The 27,079-nt window shown below is 41.3% G+C and overlaps 1 protein-coding gene across 2 annotated transcripts in view; it reads left to right on the forward strand.

Moving 5' to 3' along the window:
- LOC142151619 (tetraspanin-15-like) overlaps positions 1-27,079 on the forward strand; it is a 162,218-nt gene that overhangs the window by 119,228 nt on the left and 15,911 nt on the right. For both annotated transcript variants that reach the window (XM_075207448.1, XM_075207447.1), the window contains one exon: positions 4,415-4,531. In XM_075207448.1, coding sequence (XP_075063549.1) covers positions 4,415-4,531 — 117 coding nt within the window. The remainder of the gene's footprint in view (positions 1-4,414; positions 4,532-27,079) is intronic.

The raw sequence follows: 27,079 nt of genomic DNA on the forward strand, positions 1-27,079 counted from the left end.
TGTTGCATTTAAACAATGGAGACATGTGTCTGATTGCTCTGATTTAGAGCAATATTTGCATGTAAATGCAATGTTAGTAAATGAGCATTATTTTAGAGATCCTGGTGTAAGTCAGTAAGGATGATGGGTCCACTTAAACTGCCAGGTTCACCATCTGAATGCTAGAAATACCATCTATATAGGCTCTGCTGACAGGCATATCTAGTCCAAGCACAAATGCTTTTTAATCTGTAGAAAAATAAAATGAGTTTTGTGCTGTCCTTTTACAAAGTAAGTAGACCATGGGATTGCCTACGTCTATGGTCTATTTATGGTAGAGAAAGCCATTATCACATTATAATGTTAATCAGTTAGATAATAGGCTTCCCTGTTTATTATTACTTTTATTTATAAAGTAACAACATAATCTACAGCACTTTACAATTCCGAGCTTCTCTTATTTACTGCCCATAGAGAACAGGAATTATCTCAATGCATTACCACCCTTCCCCCACAGGCAATCTAGTCTAAAGCTCTGAATTTTACATTCCATCCAAATGTTGGTTATTATTGTTCCTAACTTGTCAGAAAGATATATTATATACTCGACTATACCATAATAGTTTCCACCACCCAACAGAATGGGGAATATATGGTTATGTTAGAGCCCTATGGTAGGAGCTGGGTCTCTTTCCTGTAAAGCAGCAAAGGGAGAAACAGAAAAAAAAGAAGTGTATAGCAGGGCACTCTGGGGTGTAATAAATTAAAATATTTAAGATTTTTATTAGTATCTATTTAAAAACAATTAAATCCATCTGGTTGGAAAGAATGTAGCACAATATTGGTTTAAAAACAAATAACAAATAATGTGTATACAAACTGATTAAAAATGCAGTATGACTCTGCATATATTCCACTGTCTCATTATAGTACATTAAGTAATACTGATAAATATCAATATGGTTGGCTCCCCTAATTGCTATTACAATTATGGGTCAGGATATAGATTCTCAATCTACCTGGTACAGAGCATATGTAGTCCAAAGAATGTGTCTAAATATCCATAGAAAATACATTTCACCTAATTACTGATCCTTTGCAGCGAATATGTACAGAAAAAATACCCTATAATAAGGTCGGGCCTGATTCATTAAGGAAAGTTAGGTAAAACAATTGAGTAAGTAGTCTCCTGGACAAAACCATGTTACAATGCAAGGGGTGCAAACTGGTTTTCTATTTTGCACATAAGTTACATACTGTCTGTTTTTCATGTAGCACACAAATATCAACTTTAAATTTCAGTGTACAAAAAAGCTATCAAGTATTTGTGTGCTACATGAAAAAACAGACAGTATTTAACTTATGTGCAAAATAGAAAACCAGTTTGCACCCCTTGCATTGTAACATGGTTTTGTCCAGGAGAAAACTTACTCAATTTGTTTACTTAACTTTCCTTAATGAATCAGGCCCAGAGTGATTAACTGACAGCTTGCAACCAATTCTAAAGTATGGCACTATGCTGTATGAGAAGGCAATCACCATTATAATCCAATGCTGATAATATATGCACTATTATAAAAAGGTGCATGTATAGCAGAAATATCCTATAGTAAGGGAGTGATTTGCTGACTGCCTGTAACCAATTCTAAAGTATGGCACTATGCTGAGACAAGTGGAAAACAACGCCGACGCACATTTCGCTAGCGTTCTTTGTGAAGGCAAGCCGAAAGTACCTACTGACAGCTGTTTTATACTGTCGTGACACCCCCCAATTAAAACGTCATAGTAATTCTACCAATCACACAGTGGTGATGTCACACTGCAAAGGATCAGTAATTAGCTGAAATGTATTTTCTATGGAAATTTAAGTACATTCTTTGGACTACATATGCTCTCTATCAGGTAGATTGAGAATCTATATCCTAAAACCATAATAGCAATTAGGGGAGCCAACCATATTGATATTTACTTATTGTAGTATAATGAGACAGTGGAATATATGCAGAGTCATACTGCATTTTAAATCACTGTTTGTATACACTACATACACACATTATTTGTTATTTGTTTTTAAAACAATATTTTGCTACATCCTTTCCAACCAGGTGGATTTAATTGTTTTTAAATAGATACTTATAAGACTCATAAATGTTTCAATTTATTACACCCCGGAGTGCCCTGCTATACACTTCTTTTTTTCTCTTTCTGCCTTTCTTGAGTTATATGGGTGTTACTGCACTGTTCAGGAAATGAAGAATATCATTGTCCAATATAAAATACTCTTACTAACCTACAAGGCCAGAAACAAAGCTGCACCAACATACATCTCCTCTCTTGTCACAAAATATCTCTCTATTCGACAACTCCGTTCTGCACAAGATCATCCACACTCATTACATCCTCCCATTCCCGATTACAGGACTTTTTCCGGGCTGCAACCACTCTATGGAATTCTCACCCTCGCACAATAAGACTCTCCTCTAGTCTACAAGCTTTCAAGCATTCTCTGAAAACCCACCTCTTCAGACAAACTTATAATATTCCTCAACCACCCTCTTAACCTCACTACATTACCCTATTGCCACCTGTTATACAACTACCCCCTGACCAACATTGTTGTGTGACAGGATCATTTAGCTTATGAGTCACTTTTACCTTAGCAGTCTGGCTGGGCCAACTGCAAATGTAGACTTAACCTCATGTGTCAAACTCCCATTGTCCCATAGATTGTAAACTTGCGAACAGGGCTTCTCACCTCTTTGTCTGTTTTACCCAGTTTGTTTATTAGTTTTCTATGTTTGTCCCCAATTGTAAAGCGCTACAGAATATGTTGGCGCTATATAAATAAATGATGATGTTGATGAATGAATAAAGGGGGTATGAGTACCGCCGCTGCTCGCTTCCTGCGCCCTCACCTTGACGACCGGGACGTCATTTCCGGATCCTGCCAAGGCAACGATCGGAAGCTTCTTGTTCTGCGCTGCGTCCCGGCAATGTAGGAAGCCGGGCGCGCACGCGCAGTATGGTAGAACCTGTGGCCTGATTAAGCAAGCCTATGTACTAGCCTGTAGGCTAATTAATCCACTTTGTATATTAGGCAGGGGCTGTGAGTGATTCCAGAGCAAGGCTCTGATTGGCTGTCTGTAGTATTTAAAACAGTGAGGACTGAGCCTCACTGCCGGTTATAGCTTTGCTGTCCAGTCTTGCTGTCCTGCTGCTGCCCCTTTGTTCCTGTCCTGTGGATACTTTATTGGATCTCCCATGTATGACCTCTTGCTTGGATTTTGACTCTGCCTGTTTTCTTGTGACCCTGACCCGTTTGGCCTGTACCTCGGACCCTGCAACCTTTCCCGTGACCCTGACCTCTGGCGTGCTAACAGACTATTCTGCTTGCCTGTGACCCTTGACCTTGGCTATCGTTTTGACTACCCGCTGCTTTCTACCAGTCTCCTGGCCTGCCGCTGTGGTCCTGCATTACCATCCCACACTACACTTGGAGCTAAGTCCTGGGGGCATCTAAGTACCGGTGAGCGCATCAAGCTCTAAGGGAAAGGCGGCTGCTAAAGACGAAGATCTTTGTCATCTAGTTCTGTGGGTTGGTGATCAGGGCCAGCAGCCTAACAGGGTGTTTGAGAATAACTAGTGCGGTTTCTTTAGATTACAATTAAAGCAGCAAAGAGAGGCAGCAGGATTTGGGGTAAAGGGGCAGTAATGCTGCAAATTAGCTTGTAACTTTTCTTTTGGTTATAATGAATGGTTGTTGATATTTATAATGTAGAGAACAGAAAAGAGACGTTAGTTTGTATGAGGTAGTGGATGGCATCTGTGGTCCTATAAGTGCAAGTAAAAAAAAAACCAACATGCTCTTTGGTCCCCCCAGGGCATTATAGGACTTGTAGTTCCACAACAGCTGTGGACAGCCTGGTATTATGGATGAAAAGGGCCCCTATGACCATCACCGCTTTAGTTAGCAGAATGGACAGGCTCAGACTTCACCAGAGATGAGTGACATTTTCAAAGCTGTTCTGCAAATTATTCTCCTCATTTCGCACTTACCTGAGAATTTCACAGGTTTTACTGGAAGAATTTGTCCTTAAATATCCCCAGTCTCAACCTCACCTCAATGTAAAATGAATTTACTGTCGTCCTCTCAGCTCTATTCATAGACTGTCGTTTCTCAACAGTGCAGATTTCAAAAGAGAACGTCAAACTTCTCACTGCCACGAAATGGTTTATTCTTCCCAGGACTAGCATTCTGACTGTAAATGAAACATGTATGAATCAGGGCTTGCATACGGTGCTATGCATTATCAACAAATAGCAGCATGAACTATCACTGCATTTACAAGCAACAGAATAGAAGTGTATGTTAAATAGTGACTGCGTAAGTGGAAGCGTGTGTCTCACAGATACTTTGCCATATTTATTTCTGCAGTTTTCCTGCTGTGGAGGAGACGAATTTACAGACTGGGAGGTGAACCTTTACCATTCCTGTAACGGCACTGGTCCACTGTCCTGTGGGGTCCCATATACATGTTGTATAACTGGAGAGGTAAGGCAAGGTCTAAGAATTCATTTCAATGTATACATAGTAGTCGTCTAATGTAAAACAAAAACCAGATATGTTAAGTAGAATGTCATGTATACAGTGGACCTGACTCATCCAGGGACATAAACAGCGATTTTGTGCGTATCATCCGCAAAATCACTCTGTGCTTGCCCAGAACTGAACCATACGCTACAGAACACAGCCATGTTCAATTTATCTGCAAACACACTTACTAAAGCCTATGGTTTCAGGCAGGGAACGGGGCGGGAAGGATCCTATGGCCGTAGTCACTATACAGTGAGAGTGATTGACAACATGCTTTTTATGGCTGTTCACTTGCAGTACCTACTATCTTCCACTAAAGATGATGGATCTTCTAGTCTATGTACAGGTTAGTTTTCCTCTGTGCGAATCAACACTGTATACTCAGACCCAGTGGCTAGAACACATCACTCTGAGATCTGGATTCATGTTTTAATAATCAGGAACTATATTATGAAATTCTGAGAACAGCAAATAGGAAAACCCCCGCACACATCAGGAGTGCATGAAAAGAATTTATTACAGATTCATATTTGAAACACAGATACAACACAATCTCATCTCATTTCAATAATCAGTGGAGTGTGACTGCAAAGGATCCAACTTCACTGTACAACTAATGAAAAAAAAACCTTTTTCATTTACATTCCAGCATTTAATAAATTTGTGTGCTGAAGGTATAAAGCCGGACGGAAAACTGAAAATAAATGATGCTGGTACACTTCAAACGTTGTGTTCTTATCATGATATTGAAATAATGAGTACTTTAAAAATGCATTGAAATGTCTGAGTCGGAAATTAAGTGCTGAGCGCTTTTAGATGTGTGGACATGTGCCTGTAAACAATCTCATTTATAGGGTTCATAATGCATAGATTTGGGCATTTAACAATGAATTTAAAGTGACATAAACCTACCAAAAATATACTTGTTTAAAGTAGATGTGCTGTATGGTTTTTATCAAATTGAGAAAACTAGTCACATTATGTATACAATGTAATTCCTGCCTGTGCGCATTCTAAAATGTGTATTTTGATACAAAATTGAATGGATATTGTATTATAATCCTGTAATAAGGAACTGACCAAACGTTGACCACAGTGGAGGCAGCCATCTTGTGTTGCCAGGAACCTGTAATAAACTTAGCTTTATTGTGGATTACTCTAAATTGCTCTCTTCAGAATCTTTACAACAAATCCATTGCAATCAGATACTTAAGCTGGGTACACACTACACAGCTTTCGTCCAATAAGCCGACATATGACCGCTCGTTCAAAAGTCGGGTCAGTGTGTGTAGTGACACGATGGTCGTAAGTCTGCCCAAATGGACGATTGCCGCCTCATTTGGTGGGTCGTACCGTTTAATATTTTCGTTCCAATCTCGTCTCCGCTGTGTAGTGTGTATAAACTTCCGACCGATCTACAACAGTGAGTACGAAATTACAGTCATTGCTCACGACAACATGGCTGTAAAAAGTCGCTAAAGGGACGTCCACTCTTCCCTTTATCGTCCTAAACAAGGCTAGTGTGTATGCAGTCCATGGACCGAGCGATCAGACAATCGATCGCATGTAAAATCGCTCGGCATAATAAGTTGGCTGAAATTTCTGTAGTGTGTACCCAGCTTTAGGCTATGTACAGACAGCATTAATGTTTTGTTTCTCTCCAACATTTACTTTTATAGAACTGACCGGATAACAGAGAGAAATTATTAACATGTATGAGCACAGGCCCCTGCTTGCAGGCAAGTCTCGGACTGGTCAACCGATGGGTCCCAGCCTCAGATTAATCCTTCCTACCTCCACTTCACTGACCAGTAAAGAGATAGTACATAGATAAAGCTGTTGTAAGCCACTAGACGGATCCAGACACTTTGATTGGTGGGTAGCACTGGCCATTCACCAATCACAGTGCTAAGAGCAATCATGTTGTTATGACTACTTTCTGAAGAGAAGAGCACACTGAGGACCATAAACATGAGCAGAGAGGAGTGACTACTTGTCACTGCCAGAGAGCTGTAATCTGCATGGTGCAGCCACCAGAGATCCAGAGTCTGCACTATATCACCACCAGATGTTGGGTGTCTGCATTGTATTGTCATCAGAGATTTGGAGGTCTGTATTGTATTGTAATGACATATGAGATTTGCATGCAGCCACTGGCCTGTCAAGATAGGAGTAGTCTCAGTAGTGTTAAGCAGTTCAAGGCCAGACCTCTAGCTCAGACAGGCCACTGTATTGGTGCACAGCCCCATGTATGGAGCGCTACAGTATTCACACTTGCTGTGGACCCTGGTCACTTCTGGAGACCTGGTGGGAAGTTTAAGTAAGTATCAAAGGCCTGAATGGATCCCCAGTGGCTGTCCTGATAGACCACAGAGTATTAGCAAATGCAGGCATCTGGAACAACTGGAAAATCAGGACACCCTGCAGTTAACTGGGACGAATCTGGACTCCCTCTTAACCGGATCAAGACTCAGGGGCTGGCTGGCAGACTTTAGCCCGGGGAGAAGCACACAGCACTGTTCCATAAGTAGCAGCCCATTCTTAGAGGTTTTCGGTACCATATATATTCATCAATATAAAAAAGAGTGTTGCTTTTGATAAATAAATAAAGCAACAAAAAACAAACCTCACTTTATATTGCATTTTATATTTTATATCTTCTGCCTACAGAACCTTTTATTACATACCTGGCTGCATATAATCGAGTATATATATATATATATATATATATATATATATATATACATATATATATATATATATATATATATATATATATATATATATATATATATATATATATATATATAAAACACTATAGCTATAAGATTGCAACAATAAGAGCAACAAATAACAGCTATGTCTGCCCCATCATCCCACTGCTGCCCCCTTCAACACACTGCATCCTTCATCACACTGCTGCTCCCGCTTCATCACACTGCTGCCCCTTTCATCACACTGTTCTCCTTTCATCACACTGCTGCCCCTTTCATCACACTGTTGACCAATGACACTATGACCCCCCCCCCCATCACACTGTGCCCCTCATTACTGTGTCCCTTTTATCACACTGTCCCACTCTGCCCACATGCTTTACTTACACATGCCCCCTCTGCCAATATGCTTTACTCACACATGCCCCCGCTGCCCACATGCTTTACACACACATGCCCCCTCTGCCCACATACTTTACACACACATGCCCTCTCTGCCCACATGCTTTACTCACACATGCTCCCTCTGCCCACATACTTTACTCACACATGGTCCCTCTGCCCACATACTGTACACAAACATGTCAATCTTTGCCCACAAGCTTTACACACACATGCTCCCTCTGCTCACATGCTTTACACAGAAATGCCGTCCCCTGCCCACATGATTTACACACACATGCCCTCTCTGCTCACATGCTTTACACAGAAATTCCACCCTCTGCCCACATGCTTTACTTACACATGCCCCCTCTCCCCACATGCTTTACTTACAGGCAGCCTGTGTGCTCCGTACATGGGCTGCCACATCGCTTACTACCAACTGTGGGTGCATCATCCATTCACAGAATATTGTAATACAGCTTGTAGTACAATGTTCTATGAATGGATGATACGGCCACATTGAGTAGTATGCGATTTGACAGCCCATGCATGGACCACACAGGCTGCCTACACTGCATTACCACTGGACCACCAGGCAGCCCAAAATACAATTTAATTGTCCGGCCCTGTCTGGACTCCCTCTAGGTCTCCGGTAGCTTGCCCTCTGACACTGGCAGCTTAGTCTCTGATACTGACCAGTTCCTCTCTGGAAATGGCAGCTTTCACTTTGGCAATGGCACTATCCTCTGTGATTCTAGCAGATCACTAATAAACTGCCAGCCCTCTGTATGACTGGCAGCTCTCTCTGGTTTGCCCCCTCCCCTCCCCCCCATTTCTTAGGCAACAGTCCTGGCAATGGCTCGCCTCTTTACTCTCTGGCTGCACTCCCACGCTGCTCCCTCTCTGGTGTCAGACTCTATCTTTGCAGACTGCATTTGTATGTTGCATGGAGCCATCGTCTATGTACTCTCCCAGATCGAGAAAGCATAGGGCGACTACTGTCAAGTGAAGAGAATAACATTGATTATCTCGTTACAATGGCACCTGTCAAGGGGTGGGATATATTAGGCAACAATTGAACAGTCAGTTCTTGAAGTTGATGTGTTGGAGGCAGGAAAAATGGGCAAGCATCTGAACATCATTGACAAGGACCAAATTGTGATGGCTAGACAATTGGGTCAGAGCATCTCCAAAACTGCAGGTCTGGTGGGGTGTTCCCGGTATGCAGTCATTAGTACCTATCACTAGTGTTCCAAGGAACGACAACCAGTGAACCGGCGACCAGATAATGCGCGCCCAAGGGTCATTGATGCGCAAGGGGGAGCGTAGACATCTTTTATGCTTAACCACTGACTGATTGGCTTGTGCTCTTTGTGACATCACTAGCAGTCTTTATTCCACATTGTCTGCTCTGTACATCATATTGTATATTATAATGTACAGCATATCAGTTTCCTGGAAACTTGGCAACACTTTAAGTTCATCTCAGAGAGCACTCTCCTGTGCACCGTAAAAATCCCCTATAAAATTAAGCAATTTATTTCCCATCTGACAATTTTTCAGCATTAAGCAGCAGGTGCGCTCAGTCAGAGATAGGATTGGAAAGGACGATTATTTTTATCTCCTATTTACAATTCAAAATGTATTAATAAACATGCTGTTCTAACACTGTGTTTACTCATAACTTATACATTCACAATCATCTAGGACTGAAGCCGTCACATACATTAAGGAACACTGCAAAGTGTAAAGAGAAGGGAGTTTTTCAGAGTTAACCCTGTAATTTTAGAACACAAGGACCTAAAACTGGCACATTGAAGACTTGGCATAAGAAAATAGCGTAACTGAAAACTACTGCCGTTAGCTGACTACATAATTGCTAATTGGGCCAATTTCACATATTCTCATATGAACAGATCTTCTGATTGTTGTTGGGATCAATATCCCTCATCTTCTAGTCTGTATCTGATTTTCTGCACGCATCTTGTGCGGTTTATTTTATTATTACATCCTATAATAATAAGTACTTGTGGATAAACTTAAAGGGGGATTTCCACATACATGTTTGTCTTAACTAAAGCTCCCACTTAGAAAACGACGCATATTTATCATTTGTATGTGGCATTGAGCCTCAATCGGCACATTATAGACATGTGCAAGGGCTACCATCTTTGTCAGCACTTAGGCTGTCCATACATCCTGTGATATTTGTTTTATACCTTAACGGCCAGATTGCAGCCTGTATTGGCCCAAAATGCTGGCTGATCAACATCTGGTTGGGATCATTCAGGTGCTGACCAGAGTGGTTGGTAAGTCCAGTCTGATAGTATATGCATTGTTATGCAACCATGCTAACCGTATTCTATATGAGGTATAGCCGGATCCTTCAGATTTGGCTACATACATGTATGACACAGATCTGGCCGCTTGGCACATCAGTGTTTAGTGCCCATGTTCAGTGTCCAGTGCCAGTATCCATGTTCAGCATCTAGTGCCAGTGTCTATGTTAGTGTCTATTGCCAGCTCATCAACGGACTAGTCATCATCGTCGTCGATATGGCCTACATACAAAATCCACAAATAATACAACCCAATAGATTGATAGATTGTATTCATAAAGGCAAACGTGTCTGTTTGTTTTTCATTTTGGTGAAAGTAAAGCAATATACAGGTATTCTTTGCTTCTTTTTTTTTTTACATCTGTCACATTTAAATATTTAGGCATAAAATAATCCCTCTTATCTTTTTTTTATTCTCTATAGTAGTTAATATTCATCAAGAGGTTTATTTAAAATAAAGTACATTACAATAAAACTAACAAGCCTGTCATGATGGAAGTTGTATCGCTCCAAGGTCCTCTGAGACGGTGCTTAAAATGACCTGCCCAGCAGCAGAGTGTACCTGGGATTTAAATGAATAAAATTGTCAGTTATGTTATCACTGTCCGTAAATACAACCTGCTGCTTTCCCTGTATACATTGCATTGTCTTACATGCAGAGAAGTGGTAATATAGCAACATTAATATGATATATAGTATATGTGTATATATAGTAATATATACTGAGACATGTGAATTCAGAAGCACATACAAATAAGATTTGCAAGACTACGTTCTAAGGGGCAAATGAGTCATTCTACTGATGGAACAGTGCTCCTAATGGTCAAACTAAGATGAGAGTGACAGAATGCTTACTTGGCTTTACCAAGCAATAACTTTTCAACAAATCCTTTGTCAGTCATTGAAATTCATTTGTTTTGCTCAGCACTTTTACTCTGCTAAGATACAGGGGTTCGCAGGAAAACATCAATAACCACTCTTACTAAATTGCAATATCCGCTCGGGAATAGCTCATCGTCATTATCATCTATTTGTAAGGTGCCACAAAACTGCAGTTCTGGACAAACAGAATGACAAATCATACAATATACAAATATACATTGAAACTCAATGTACACACAATGTACACATGAGGATGGGCAGCACGGTGGCTAAGTGGTTGGCACTTCTGCCTTATAGCGCTGGGGTCATGAGTTCAATTCCTGACCAGGGCCTTAGCTGTGTGGAGTTTGTATGTTCTTCCCATGTTTGCGTGGGTTTCCTCCAGGTGCTCCGGTTTCCTCCCACACTCCAAAAACTAACCCTAGTCTGTGTTTGTGTTAAGGAATTTAGACTGTATGCTCCAGAGTAGGGAGTTGTATAAGAGGGAAGTCTTGCAAGCAAATTTAAGAGGGCGAGATTATGATAACGTCAGTGATATATGAAAAGGAGGAGTTGCCGAGGGCTTTGAAGGGGAGGGTGAGTAAATTGAATTAGATTCTGAAGGTAATGTGGGGAACCAGTGTAGTTGTTTGTAGAATGGTGTAAAATGCTCTCATAATCGGCTGTCTTGACAGCTACAACCTCCTGCTATCAGGCTTTTCTCTTCTACAATCCGTCCCTAATGCTCCCACTTTAGAACCACACCTTTCATTTAATTAAAATATTCCCATTTTCACCAAAAATACTGTTTAGATTTAGCATAATTTATTATATTTTCCTCATTTATGTAATCATAAGAGTCAAGGACGTATGGGAAGAATTATCAAAGCCCTATTCGCAGACTTTTACTTGTGAGTAGCAATATTTTTTTTGTGTAATCTGTCTTTATTGAAAGAATAGGTGAATTCTTACAGAAGATGAAACACCATACAAGAGCGTAGTCAAATGAAAACATCGCAGTCCATCAACCAGTAATAACTGCACAAGCTGTAGAGGCAAACAGTACACGACAGACGAGAGACTGGCAATATTTTTTAAATAAATTGCAATGATAAAGCATTTTTTTATCGCCGTTGTAAGCGATGCAAACAGACAATTTGACGCCGAAAATCAACTAGATCAATCCTAGATCAACTTTAAATTTGAGTGTAAAAATAAAGCTATCGAGTATTTGTGTGTTACAAGAAAATACAGCCAGTATTTAACTTCTTTGCAAAATAATAAAGTAATATACATACACCCCTTGCATTGTTACATGGTTTAGTCTAGGAGATAACTAATTTTTTTGCCTTACTTTTTTTTTAATGAATCAGGCCCAATGGGGGAATTCAATTCCCCCCGAATTTCCGCTGCGTTAAAACTATTACCATTATTACTGTAGTTTTAACCTGGCTTTCTGCTCGCAACTCAGGGAGCTGCGAGCAAAAAGTCGGCGTTGAAACTACCATAATACCGGTAATAAAGCGCATTATTACCGTAATAAAGGTAATAATGCGCAGGCTGCGTACTTTTACTCCTAAAAGTGTTTATGAAACACTGTTTACACTAAAGAGAGATTGTAGCATTACAGTCTAATTCATTATAATATGTTCTGAACTAGAGATCAGTCGATTTCATAGATTTGGGATTTCATTTGGGGCAGTATTTTGGTTTCTGTACTTCTGTGTAGGAGGGGTGTCATAGGTTTATAAAGGATACCTTTTTTTTAGGATAGCCATGGTTGTACATTAAATTCTCAAAAAGACACGGTACAACTATTGTACTGCTCATGAAAAATATGGATTCTACACTTATTTCAATGTATCATGGAATAAGAGTGGAATACACCCCATTTATTTACTCAAGGTGACACAAAACCATTTGTTGTGCTCTGATCTTCTACCCACATTTCATCTGTGATAGTGTCTGACGACCAGAGCATCCTAAATGACCACTTGTCATCTTCAGCAAATTATGTCAATGATCAAACCAATAACCTTTATTTCCTGTAGTTAATAATCTCACTTTTACCAAACTTTAAAAAGGTCATGCCGGAAGAACTTGCCAAAATGTTCTCCATTTTCTGTCCATTCACTACAACCACATTGCAAACTCTCACTTCCTCCAAATTTGGCTACTGTTACCTTTCACTGCTCTCTCATTCAGTAATTCCTCCATCTCGATTAATTGTCACTGTAGGTAATGGATCAAGTAATACAAGTAGTATTATTGCATTTAGATATGCCATGAGATCGCATACAGAAAACAGAAGGATCAAATAATAAGCAGTATTTGATAAATGTTCTGTAAGCTAAAAATCCATTAACAGATAAGCCATTAATGGCACAAATAACATTACACACAAAATGATTTGCTGTTGCTGTTGAAAATGAGTGTAATGCTACTACTAATTAGTACTCAATACTAATTCATATTGAAGAAAAAAAGATGAACTTGATTGTTCCAAAACCTATTTTGGTGGTTAAGAGACATTATTAATAACATCTGTGCTACACTTTTCTGATTTCCAGAATAAATTCATCTTGAGGTGAGATGCCCCAAACCTTGTAAAAACCTAAAAGCAATAATTCTTTCAAGTTATGTGTACAGCTGTGATGGATGTAGCCAAAGACAGATAAATACAAGGTAGAGAATCATATATTGTTTTGCTAAGGGCTTGGCTACTGCAACAGTTGACTGCTCACAGAACCCAGTGAAAAATAACTGAATAATTTAAATTTAACCAAAGGAAGACTGCAGCAATTGTGAATTCCTGCGCTCCTGGGCATCAGATAAGGAATTGCTGCTCAGGACTGTACTCTGCTGTTGCAAATGAAGCGGTGTTCCTCTTCATCTTTCATACGGACAAGTAGAATCCAGCAGTTCTATCTAGTATCCGCCTGTCTTTTATCCTCATAGAATAAGACATGTGAAACATACACTGCCAAAGGCACTGACAGAAATAATGTGAATTGGTAAATCAGTACAACTTTCGAGCACTCTAGAAATTGTGCTTGTTGTTATCATTTGATTAGTGCTTAGTTAGGAAGGATTTCATGTGCTGAAGTGATACAAGGTTAGCAGTAATATTTACAAGTAACATGTATATTAAATGCACAGAAAAGAACGGAAGTTACAGATAGATCAGTAATAAGAAAGTTTGTGCTGCCTGAAACAAGCCTTTTTAAGGCATCTCGATGCTTAATAATGAAATTTAAGAAAGACACAATTGGCTGCTGTCTTCCAGGTTCACATACGGTATATTTTATTATAGTCAGTTGAAATATAGGGCATACATAACGCAATAAATGCAGATGTGAACACAAAGGGTAGAGAGGGCCCTGCTTACAAACTACAGGAAGTTAGCGATGAGTTCAAAGACCATATAAGCATAGGTGGCTACAGTCATGGCACAGAACTCTAAGCTGACTTTAAGTATTCTTACATTCATCCAAGAGACTAAGTGCAGCAAGATGTAATTTTGTCTGTCATAGTTAGACTTTTAGCAGCTCCTATAGGGAACCTTGGTTGACTGTTAATACTGTTGGAGGATAACAACACCTATAGGCTCAGTATTACTTGAGTGACTACACTGGAGGGATGTTAGGTGTTGCTGCATCTTAAGTTTTATTGTGTTTATTGTGATAATGTACTTTCTTCTATCTCTTATAGTTAATTCTCCATGTTGTTAGTTTCATAACTGTACTGGTCACGGTAACGTTTATTTCCCCCACAATCTTTCATGTTTGTTGATGTTGGAACATAGAAGCATAGTCTGCAGCAAGTACACCCTCACTGATATGATATTAACAAGTAATCATTTTACATGATAACATGGCTACTGTAACGCTAAACTAAGTGATGAGATTGTAGTTTAGGCTTTATCTTGAATTGATAGAGAAAGTGCAGGCAGAATAACGCAGCAGAGATTAAGTCATTAGTGAGGTGAGTCATTAGTGAGCCTTGCAGTAACATTTTATATTTTGACAGATCTTTGGACAGTCAGTAGAGGGAAGACCAGTTGACAGAGAGTAGTCATATGATCACTTGGACATTGGACCTCCTGGTTCTGCTACATGTTGAGAAGAATTGACCTGTAAAAATGTATTCCTGCTTGACCAGCACCTTAAGTGCAATGTTTATGTAATTGTACTGGCATTTGGCAGCTCTGATCCTATGATCTACATAAAGTTGTGTAACTATAATTCAAGTCTCATAGAAAAAGTGGCTTTATTGACATCATATAGACACATATGGGCTGATTCATTAACACTTGCAAAATGAATGTATTGTGCATCGAGTATATGCACGTCTGCATTCAACAAGAGGCGGATCTGAAGATACGTCTGTTGGTGAATACGGGTCTAGGTCCGCGCTGCTCTAACAGCAAAACGCTGCAGGATACATCCTACATATGTGGAATATAAAGTCACGAATGCAAAGAAAAAAAATATTCTGTTAATTTCACCTGTTAACAACATTAGTCATTAATGACAAAACATTAAAAAAAAATTGTGTTTTTTTTCATGAAATACATTTATTAGGATGATTTTAATGTCTACTGTATATAAAATGTATTGTTACAGTGGCTCCTGATTGCAAACACATGTTGTAGCATGCATATTCAGCCATCATTTCTATTGATCTGTGATTCTGCCTCTGAAATTGTAGGCTGTAGTAAGAGTCCTTTGTGCTCGAAGATGAATTGGACATTCCTGCATTCTTTGGCGTATGGTGCGGTTCTGGGCATGCACAAGGGTAATTGTGCACACAAAACGCAACATAACGACATTTACGCTCTTTAATGGATCAGGCCCAAATTGTGTAAAATATATTGTTTGGACTCAAAAGTTGGTCCCTGTAACTGGGTTTACTGATGAGCCGCATCCCCCAGTACTGACCCTTACCACCATTTTTAGCATTTGTCCAAAGGTGTCCCAATCTGTCACTAGATAGGTAACATCTGTATTGTCACAAAGATATGTTTCAAGCTGTAATTATACCCTTAGATCAAAGATTTGTGGGGGGGAGGGCTCCTCTTTATAAGGATAAAAGGAGTGACCCGTACTTTTATTATGGGTTCACTGTTGTCATAGTTGGGATTTCACCTGTCATTCTGGTTTGATGATTATTTGAGCAGGTAGACAATATAGTACGGCTGTCAAGATGTAGCTGGCTGGTGCTTTGAACTAAAGAAATGTGTAACTGGCAGGCACATGAAACCTTAGAAACACTCAATTATTTTAGAATCTCCCAATAAAGTCTTTGATCTTTTGTATCTTGTCAGCAAGGCCTGACAGAGTCTTCTCATCAGCACATGGATTCTCTGTCTTCACTGGTACAAGGTAATAATGGCATAGGTCAGTTTATAAATGGCTTTGTTATTTTCTGTTCAATTCATGAGTCTATTTTTACTGGGAGCAATTATCCCAAGTTGTAAAGGCTCACTGTGACTGTATCATAAGGAAGATAAGCTGTACAACTTTGTAAACAAAAATACTTCACATAACAGGTATGTAAATGGACAGCATTTAGGATTTAGCATGGACAGTATTTAGAATGTTGTATTGAAAATTTATAACTGGCAATATATAGCAGATCAATAAGGAATGAGCAACTTCTGGAAACCTATAGTGAGAGAACAGAATCAGAGGTAGACAACCTGGGGCTGTCCAACAGTTATGAAATTAGGGCACCATTGGCTGCCCCAGTTCCACAAATGCTGGAGAGCCCCTTTGGCTATAATATTACATAATGCGCTTAGAAGTTATATCATACACAGCTATTTTAAAATGGACAAGTAATCAATAGGGGGGAATGGATATAATTAATATGGATGTTGTAGCTCTCCAGACACCCCTAGGCAAGTGCCTACTTTGTCTATTTGTAAACGAATATATAAGAGTCTGTGTTCCAGCTACTCGTTATTGGCATGAAAATAATATCCAGATGTTTGTTGATTGTTTTTTAGTATTTGCAGTTGTAACATTGAATTAAAATAACGAGTTATGGCCTTTTTATCATTCTCTAAACCAGGGACATGTTTGTTTCATGTTCAGAAGAGACCGGCTGGTTTTCATGGGAAAGTTAGACACACAAAATGAGTGATAAAAAATATAAAAACTACATGAATGGTTACTAACAAAAAGGGCTTATCTGGATTAAAAGAAAAATGTAAACTTATCTTTCTCACTCTGTGACCCATGACAAGCACATATCTTGGCCACCTCGCAGTGTGGTATTAGCCGTCTTATAAGGGGACATGGAAGTTGTGTTTTGGAATGTTTAGTGCCTCTAACACATAAGGCTACCCCGAGCCTCCTTCCCTCAGCCGAAACACCCGTGCACTGCCACATGCACCAAGTGTGTGGCACTGCTACCTACTCCTATAGCACAGCAGCAGTGGGCAGTGCCAACCTCCCAACATTTTTAGCAGTTGATGTAATCATCCAAGAAGTTAGAGGTATGCAAGCATCACATATCAACTGATAGGGCCAGAGCTCATCTGAAGTTGGCTGGCAAATATCAGGGTTCCAGGCCAGGGAAGGAAGGTGAAGGGGAGGGATTGGAGAAGAGCCAGTCGGACATCAGGGAGGATGAGCAGATCAACCCCCTGCTCAGCCTGGCTGTGCTCCCTGTCTGTCAGCTTAAGCATCCAGACCTAGGCGGACAGGCAGGGAGCTAAGCCAATCAGTGCATGAGCCTGATCCCTGTTGACAGCAGCAGGACGTTTAATGAGCTGACTGGCTGGCTTAACCATATTTGAGGATTTCCAGTACCCCCCATCTTACCACAATAATAGTTGACAATTATTCCTTACAGAGGAGAGAAAAAAATTCCTGCCACCAAAAATTACAAATGGCCCAATTCCCTGAATCAATCACCTTCATAGTGTTATTTATTAATTATAGCTACAGTTACCATTTCTTGTAAGACTACTAAATAATTCATTTCCACATTCCAACTAGAAATTTTAGGTCTGATGCAGAGTGAGTACTAATCCAGTTTGCGAAGCGCATCTTATGGGAAATCATTCTGCTACCTATGTCTGCGAGGGAGTTACTTGTACTGTGTTAGAGATTTTTAATTGATGCCTAATAACAAATGCATTTGTTGCACATAAAACAAATGGATAAAAACATGGGCTCAAGTGGTACGTAAGTGTCTGTGACATGTGCCTGGCGTAATTCAGGAACATATGCTACTGGTGGAGACCTTCATGGATCTTAAGCTGTGTACATCCCAGCATATGGGGCTAAATTTGCAATGTTTGTGGGCAGTTGTTTTAGAGTAAATTATGCCCAATTAGCAACCATCTCTGCATCAGGCCCTGTGATGTCACCACTTCAGGTGGTAAGGAATTCCACTGGTTAACCACCTTTACATTAAAGAAACTAATTTCTATGCTGATAGTAAAACTTTCTTCTGCTTGCAACTAATGACATTTTGACTAGGTCACTAAGTCACTTTTTTCCAAAGTAAACAAACCTAGTTTTTATTAGGGATGAGCGCGCTCGGATTTCTGAAATCCGAGCCCACCCGAACGTTGCGGATCCGAGTCGGATCCGAGACAGATCCGGGTATTGGCGCCAAATTCAAAAGTGAAACTGAGGCTCTGACTCATAATCCCGTTGTCGGATCTCGCGATACTCGGATCCTATAAATTCCCCGCTAGTCGCCGCCATCTTCACTCGGGCATTGATCAGGGTAGAGGGAGGGTGTGTTAGGTGGTCCTCTGTGCTGTTTAGTTCTGTGCTGTTTAGTGCTGTGCTGTTTAGTGCTGTGCTGTGCTGTGCTGTGCTGTGCTGTGCTGTGCTGTGTTCTGCAGTATCAGTCCAGTGGTGCTGTGTGCTGTGCTCTGTCCTTCTGAGGTCAGTGGTGCTGCTGGGTCCTGTGCTGTGTCCTGTTCAGTCCAGTGGTGCTGTGTCCTGTGCTCTGTGCTTCTAAGGGCATAGTTATTTCCCCAATATTCCCCTGTGTTTAAAAAAATAAAAAAAAGTTTTTTTTATAAAATACCAAAAACTACTTTAATATTTTTTAATTACCACAAAATTTTCACAACCAATCCTGCAGTATAAGCCCATTGGTACTGCAATATTACCAAGTTCACACATTCAGCAGTAAAAGTCCAGTGGTACTGCAATATTACAAAGTTTACACATTCTGCAGTATCAGTCCAGTGGTGCTGTGTCCTGTGCTCTGTCCTGCTGAGTTCCGTAGTGCTGCTGGGTCCTGTGCCGTGTCCTGTTCAGTCCAGTGGTGCTGTGTCCTGTGCTCTGTGCTTCTAAGGGCATAGTTATTTCCCCATTATTCCCAAGTTTGTAAAAAATAAAAAAAAAGTAAAAAAAAATAAAAAATTTAAAAAAAAAAAAAATATATAATAATTATAACCAAATTTGCAAAACCAATCCAGCATTATAAGTCCATTGGTACTGCAATATTACCAAGTTCACACATTCAGCAGTAAAAGTCCAGTGGTACTGCAATATTACAAAGTTTACACATTCTGCAGTATCAGTCCAGTGGTGCTGTGTCCTGTGCTCTGTCCTGCTGAGTTCCGTAGTGCTGCTGGGTCCTGTGCCGTGTCCTGTTCAGTCCAGTGGTGCTGTGTCCTGTGCTCTGTGCTTCTAAGGGCATAGTTATTTCCCCATTATTCCCAAGTTTGTAAAAAATAAAAAAAAAGTAAAAAAAAATAAAAAATTAAAAAAAAAATAAAATATATAATAATTATAACCAAATTTGCAAAACCAATCCAGCATTATAAGTCCATTGGTACTGCAATATTACCAAGTTCACACATTCTGCAGTATCTTGTGCTACATATAATGGAGACCAAAAATTTGGAGGATAAAGTAGGGAAAGATCAAGACCCACTTCCTCCTAATGCTGAAGCTGCTGCCACTAGTCATGACATAGACGATGAAATGCCATCAACGTCGTCTTCCAAGCCCGATGCCCAATCTCGTAGTACCGGGCATGTAAAATCCAAAAAGCCCAAGTTAAGAAAAAGTAGCAAAAAGAGAAACTTAAAATCATCTGAGGAGAAACGTAAAGTTGCCAATATGCCATTTACGACACGGAGTGGCAAGGAACGGCTTAGGCCCTGGCCCGTGTTCATGACTAGTGGTTCAGCTTCACCCACGGATCTTAGCCCTCCTCCTCCTCCCCCCCCCTACAAAAAATTGAAGAGAGTTATGCTGTCAGCAACAAAACAGCAAACAACTCTGCCTTCTAAAGAGAAATTATCACAAATCCCCAAGGCGAGTCCAAGGGTGTTGGTGGTTGTCAAGCCTGACCTTCCCATCACTGTACGGGAAGAGGTGGCTCGGGAGGAGGCTATTGATGATGTAGCTGGCGCTGTGGAGGAACTTGATGATGAGGATGGTGATGTGGTTATTGTAAATGAGGCACCAGGGGGGGAAACAGCTGATGTCCATGGGATGAAAAAGCCCATCGTCATGCCTGGTCAGAAGACCAAAAAATGCACCTCTTCGGTCTGGAGTTATTTTTATCCAAATCCAGACAACCAATGTATGGCAATATGTAGCTTATGTAAAGCTCAAATAAGCAGGGGTAAGGATCTTGCCCACCTAGGAACATCCTCCCTTATACGTCACCTGAATAACCTTCATAGTTCAGTGGTTAGTTCAGGAACTGGGGCTAGGACCCTCATCGGTACAGGGACACCTAAATCCCGTGGTCCAGTTGGATACACACCAGCAACACCCTCCTCGTCAACTTCCTCCACAATCTCCATCAGATTCAGTCCTGCAGCCCAAGTCACCAGCCAGACTGAGTCCTCCTCAATACGGGATTCATCCGAGGAATCCTGCAGCGGTACGCCTACTACTGCCACTGCTGCTGTTGCTGCTGTTAGTCGGTCATCTTCCCAGAGGGGAAGTCGTAAGACCGCTAAGTCTTTCACCAAACAATTGACCGTCCAACAGTCGTTTGCCATGACCACCAAATACGATAGTAGTCACCCTATTGCAAAGCGTATAACTGCGGCTGTAACTGCAATGTTGGTGTTAGACGTGCGCCCGGTGTCCGCCATCAGTGGAGTGGGATTTAGAGGGTTGATGGAGGTATTGTGTCCCCGGTACCAAATCCCCTCGAGATTCCACTTCACTAGGCAGGCGATACCAAAAATGTACAGAGAAGTACGATCAAGTGTCCTCAGTGCTCTTAAAAATGCGGTTGTACCCACTGTCCACTTAACCACGGACATGTGGACAAGTGGTTCTGGGCAAACGAAGGACTATATGACTGTGACAGCCCACTGGGTAGATGCATCCCCTTCCGCAGCAACAGCAACAGCTGCATCAGTAGCAGCATCTACAAAATGGCTGCTCATGCAAAGGCAGGCAACATTGTGCATTACAGGCTTTAATAAGAGGCACAACGCTGCCAACATATTAGAGAAAATGAGGGAAATTATCTCCCAGTGGCTTACCCCACTTAGACTCTCATGGGGATTTGTGGTGTCAGACAATGCCAGTAACATTGTGCGGGCATTAAATATGGGCAATTTCCAGCACGTCCCATGTTTTGCCCACACCATTAATTTGGTGGTGCAGCATTACCTCAAGAGTGACAGGGGTGTGCAGGAGATGCTTGCGGTGGCCCGCAAAATTGCTGGACACTTTCGGCATTCAGCCAGTGCCTACCGCAGACTAGAGGCACATCAAAAAAGCTTGAACCTGCCCTGCCATCACCTCAAACAAGAGGTTGTGACGCGCTGGAACTCCACCCTCTATATGCTGCAGAGGATGGAGGAGCAGCAAAAGGCCATTCAGGCCTACACAGCCACCTACGACATAGGCAAAGGAGTGGGGATGCGCCTGAGTCAAGCGCAGTGGAGACTGATTTCCGTGTTGTGCAAGGTTCTGCAGCCATTTGAACTTGCCACACGAGAAGTCAGTTCCGACACTGCCAGCTTGAGTCAGGTCATTCCCCTGATCAGGCTGTTGCAGAAGCAGCTGGAGAAAGTGAGGGAGGAGCTGGTAAGCCATTGCGATTACAGCAAGCATGTAGCTCTTGTGGATGTAGCCCTTCGTACGCTTTGCCAGGATCCGAGGGTGGTCACTCTTTTAAAGTCAGAGGAATACATTCTGGCCACCGTGCTCGATCCTCGGTTTAAAGCGTATGTTGTGTCTCTGTTTCCGGCGGACACAAATCTACAGCGGTGCAAAGACCTGCTGGTCAGGAGATTGTCCTCTGAAGAGGACCGTGACATGCCAACAGCTCCACCCTCATTTTCTTCCACATCTATGGCTGCGAGGAAAAAGCTCAGTTTTCCCAAAAGAGGCACTGGCGGGGATGCTGATAACATCTGGTCCGGACTGAAGGACCTGCCAACCATTGCAGACATGTCTACTCTCGCTGCATTGGATGCTGTCACAATAGAAAAAATTGTGGATGATTACTTTGCTGACACCATCCAAGTAGACATGTCAGACAGTCCATATTGTTACTGGCAGGAAAAAAAGGCAGTTTGGAAGCCCCTGTACAAACTGGCTCTATTTTACCTGAGTTGTCCCCCCTCCAGTGTGTACTCGGAAAGAGTTTTTAGTGCAGCGGGGAACCTGGTCAGTGAGCGGCGAAGGAGGTTGCTTCCTCACAACGTTGAAAAAATGATGTTTATAAAAATGAATAATCAATTCCTCAATGAAGTACAGCACTGCCCTCCAGATACTACAGAGGGACCTGTGGTTGTGGAGTCCAGCGGGGACGAATTGATAATGTGTGATGAGGAGGAAGTAGACACTGTAGGGGGAGAGGAATCAGAGGTTGAGGATGAGGACGACATCTTGCCTCAGTAGAGCCTGTTTAGTCTGTACAGGGAGAGATGAATAGCTTTTTTGGTGTGGGGGCCCAAACAAACCAATCATTTCAGTCAAAGTTGTTTGGTAGGCCCTGTCGCTGAAATGATTGGTTTGTTAAAGTGTGCATGTCCTATTTCAACAGCAGACCTCTCAACTGCAGCTCATCCCTCCTCTGCGGGGATAATGTCTCCTGTGCTCTGACACGTCACTCTGTGTACTCTCAGCCTCAGGATCTGACACTACAGCTACCATGCCTCTTGTAGCAGCCCTCACTCCAGGGCCTCTTCCATGTGCAGTGTCCCCCTCTCTCTTGGGTTCACTATAGTGGCATGGAGTTCTCCCCCTCATCCAGGGCACACATTCCTTGCCCTGGCTCAGTCACCACGCTCAGACTTCCAGGCAATGCTGGGGGAGCCTGGGAGCTTCCACCCCAGGTCCCCAGCTACAACTCTCCTCTCCTGTGTCTTCTCTCTCTTTCTGACACTTTAAAGATCGTGCCTTTAAATGAAAAAGTCAGTCTTGATTGCACGACTATGTGCAAGTGCAACAGGGACATTTTTTTGGGTTTACAAAGTCAAACAGTAACACTACGACCCTGTCTGTCTGGGGTCTGTCAATGACGAATTGTCTGGAGCATGTTTTGAGGAGGTATTGTGGCCCCGGTATCAAATTGGGTACCGGGGCCACCCCACTATGCAGTCCAGATACTTGTTTGGTGGAATTCTGACACGTGGAGGGTGTATTTATTTTATTGTGGCCCCGGTACCAAATTGTGTACCGGGGCCACCACACTACGCAGTCAAGATAGATAGATGCGTATCATAGATAAAGTACATTCAGTGGTGTGGGGCAAATTGAAAAATATTCAAAATGCACTGACATTATCAAAAACAAGAGGTTGTCACACGCTAAAACTCCAACATGTATATGATGGAGAGGATGGAGGAGCAGCCGTATGTGTAGTGTAATGCAGACCTGTTGAAGGTTTTTTATATATTTTATTGTGGTGCCCAGTGCCCACTCCTCTACGCAGTCCAGGTACATTTATTGGTGCGAATCAAACAAGTTGATGGTTTTCTTATTATATATATTGTGGTGACCCACTCCTCTACGCAGTCCAGGTACATTTATTGGTGCGAATCAAACAAGTTGATGGTTTTCTTATTATATATATTGTGGTGACCCACTCCTCTACGCAGTCCAGGTACATTTATTGGTGCGATTCATAAAAGTTCAGGGTTTTTAAGATATTGTGGTGACCCACTCCTCTACGCAGTCCAGGTACATTTATTGGTGCGATTCATAAAAGTTCAGGGTTTTTAATATATTGTGGTGACCCACTCCTCTACGCAGTCCAGGTACATTTATTGGTGCGAATCAAACAAGTTGATGGTTTTCTTATTATATATATTGTGGTGACCCACTCCTCTACGCAGTCCAGGTACATTTATTGGTGCGATTCATAAAAGTTCAGGGTTTTTAAGATATTGTGGTGACCCACTCCTCTACGCAGTCCAGGTACATTTATTGGTGCGATTCATAAAAGTTCAGGGTTTTTAATATATTGTGGTGACCCACTCCTCTACGCAGTCCAGGTACATTTATTGGTGCGAATCAAACAAGTTGATGGTTTTCTTATTATATATATTGTGGTGACCCACTCCTCTACGCAGTCCAGGTACATTTATTGGTGCGATTCATAAAAGTTCAGGGTTTTTAAGATATTGTGGTGACCCACTCCTCTACGCAGTCCAGGTACATTTATTGGTGCGAATCAAACAAGTTGATGGTTTTCTTATTATATATATTGTGGTGACCCACTCCTCTACGCAGTCCAGGTACATTTATTGGTGCGATTCATAAAAGTTCAGGGTTTTTAATATATTGTGGTGACCCACTCCTCTACGCAGTCCAGGTACATTTATTGGTGCGAATCAAACCAGTTGATGGTTTTCTTATTATATATATTGTGGTGACCCACTCCTCTACGCAGTCCAGGTACATTTATTGGTGCGATTCATAAAAGTTCAGGGTTTTTAATATATTGTGGTGACCCACTCCTCTACGCAGTCCAGGTACAATTATTGGTGCGAATCATAAAAGTTCAGGGTTTTTAATATATATTGTGGTGACCCACTCCTCTACGCAGTCCAGAAAGATACCTTGTTGCAACGTTTTGGACTAATAACTATATTGTGAGGTGTTCAGAATACACTGTAAATTAGTGGAAATGCTTGTTATTGAATGTTATTGAGGTTAATAATAGCCTAGGAGTGAAAATAAGCCCAAAAACTTGATTTTTAAACTTTTTATGTTTTTTTCAAAAAAAATCCGAATCCAATACCTTAAATCCGAACCGAGACCTTTCGTCAAGTGTTTTGCGAGACAAATCCGAACCTCAAAAATAACGAAAATCCGGATCCAAAACACAAAACACGAGACCTCAAAAGTCGCCGGTGCACATCCCTAGTTTTTATAAACTCTTTTTGTCTTTGAAAACCTGCTCTTGACCCTGCCTTTCTCTCCTACTACCATCAAATTTCTCTCCTCCAATTTACGTCTAAAGGCCTCACAAGCTTTCTCTCCTATCACTCACTCTTTGACCTTCTGCAGTCAGGTTTCTGTCACTTTTACTCCACCAAGACTGCCTTCAATACAGTCACCAACAATCTTCTATACACTAAGTCTAAGGATTGCTTCTCTATGTTATACTCCTAGACATCTCTACCACTTTTGACATTATTGACCACCTTCTCCTCTTATATACCCTTCTTCCCCTTGGCCTTTGTAGCTTTGTTCTCTTCTTGTGGACGTCCTACTTCCATTCACTCCATCTCTGTATCGCTCTATCCATTGAGGCCCCACAAGGCTCAGTCCTTGGCCCATTGCTCTTTTTGCTGTACAGTTCCTCGCTTGATAAACTAATCAACTTTTGTGGTCTCCAGGACCATCTCTAAACTGTTAACACTTAAATGTAACGCTCTTCCCCTTCACTTCTTTCTTGTGTGTCCAGCTATCTCCTCATAGGTATCCCAATGCTACCTAGAGTGCAACATGTCTAAAACTGAGCTCAGCATCCTTCACCCATTCTAGAATCTGCAACTCAAATCCATCTCTCCCTTGCTGGGAACATGACCACACTCTTCTTTGTGCCTTATGTTCTCTGCCTGAAAGTCAACCTTGACTTCACCCTCCCCATATCCAGACTTTCTCCCATCTTTCATTTCCAACTTCAAAACATTGTTAGGATACAACCTTTGTTACTTTCTGCCTTGACTATTACTAACTTCCTCCTGTCTGGCCTCTCTCTCACCTATCCCTCCCTACTTCAGTCCGTCCTTAACCCAGCAATGAGGATGAATGTTCTGCTTCACTTCCACCTCCTTGCTCTGCCAATCCCTAAACTGTCTTACCGTTATCTATAGAATACAATTCAAACACTTCACCTCACCTACAAAGCCTTCTGCCACCCAACCCATTTCCAACTTAATCTCATTTCACACTCCCTCCATCTCTCACTTCTCTTTAGTCCAATCTTAATATGTTCCATTTATGACAGCCCTTTGACTCCTAACCTCAACCAGTTCTTTACCCATGTAAATACTTTTACTACTTTTCTCCTTGGTCCTATTACTCTCATCTTATGAACCACACTGTAATCGGGAACGGTATAGAACACAGTCAATAAATTCCAAATGTATTACATTGATTGCACTATTAATGCCTAACTTGAAACTTACTAAAATGAACCATATTGTCTAGGCGTAACCGGCCCTTCATGAAACCATACTGACCCTGTGGGGTCTGTTTATTAAAAGGACAATTATTGCAGTAATAAGTGTAAGTTATTGCAACAAAAGATAGCCAGAGCTAATTAGCCTCCGTTGTGCTCTACTAATGTGTGCAGATGGTTTGAGCCTCTGGTTTTGCTGCTATTAAAAAATCACCCTGGGGCGAATTGTCCATAAGCTTCACCATGAGTATTCCCAATTAGCAACGTTGCATACATTGCCGACCTCCTAATGATTTGACCCTGTATACTGTCAATTTGACCACACCTACAACAGCCTTTCATGATGTTGGTGTTGCCAAATTTCATGTTATGTAGATTCAGATTTACATAATGCACAGATGCAGGCCCCCAGTCCACTCTTTGGTAGTGTCCTGTGCAAATGGTAAAAAGCCAACTCATTGGAAGTAGTGGCTGGTACCCAATTGACATCACACTCGATAAAGTGTAAAAATCAAGTCATTTTGTGTGGTTCAAAACATTCTGAGCTTCCTGCTTAACTGGGAGCACACCTCTAAATGCACAGACTCCATCATTAGACCTTCAATCTTTAT

This window comes from Mixophyes fleayi, chromosome 4, assembly GCF_038048845.1.
Source record: "Mixophyes fleayi isolate aMixFle1 chromosome 4, aMixFle1.hap1, whole genome shotgun sequence".
Lineage (NCBI taxonomy): Eukaryota > Metazoa > Chordata > Amphibia > Anura > Limnodynastidae > Mixophyes > Mixophyes fleayi.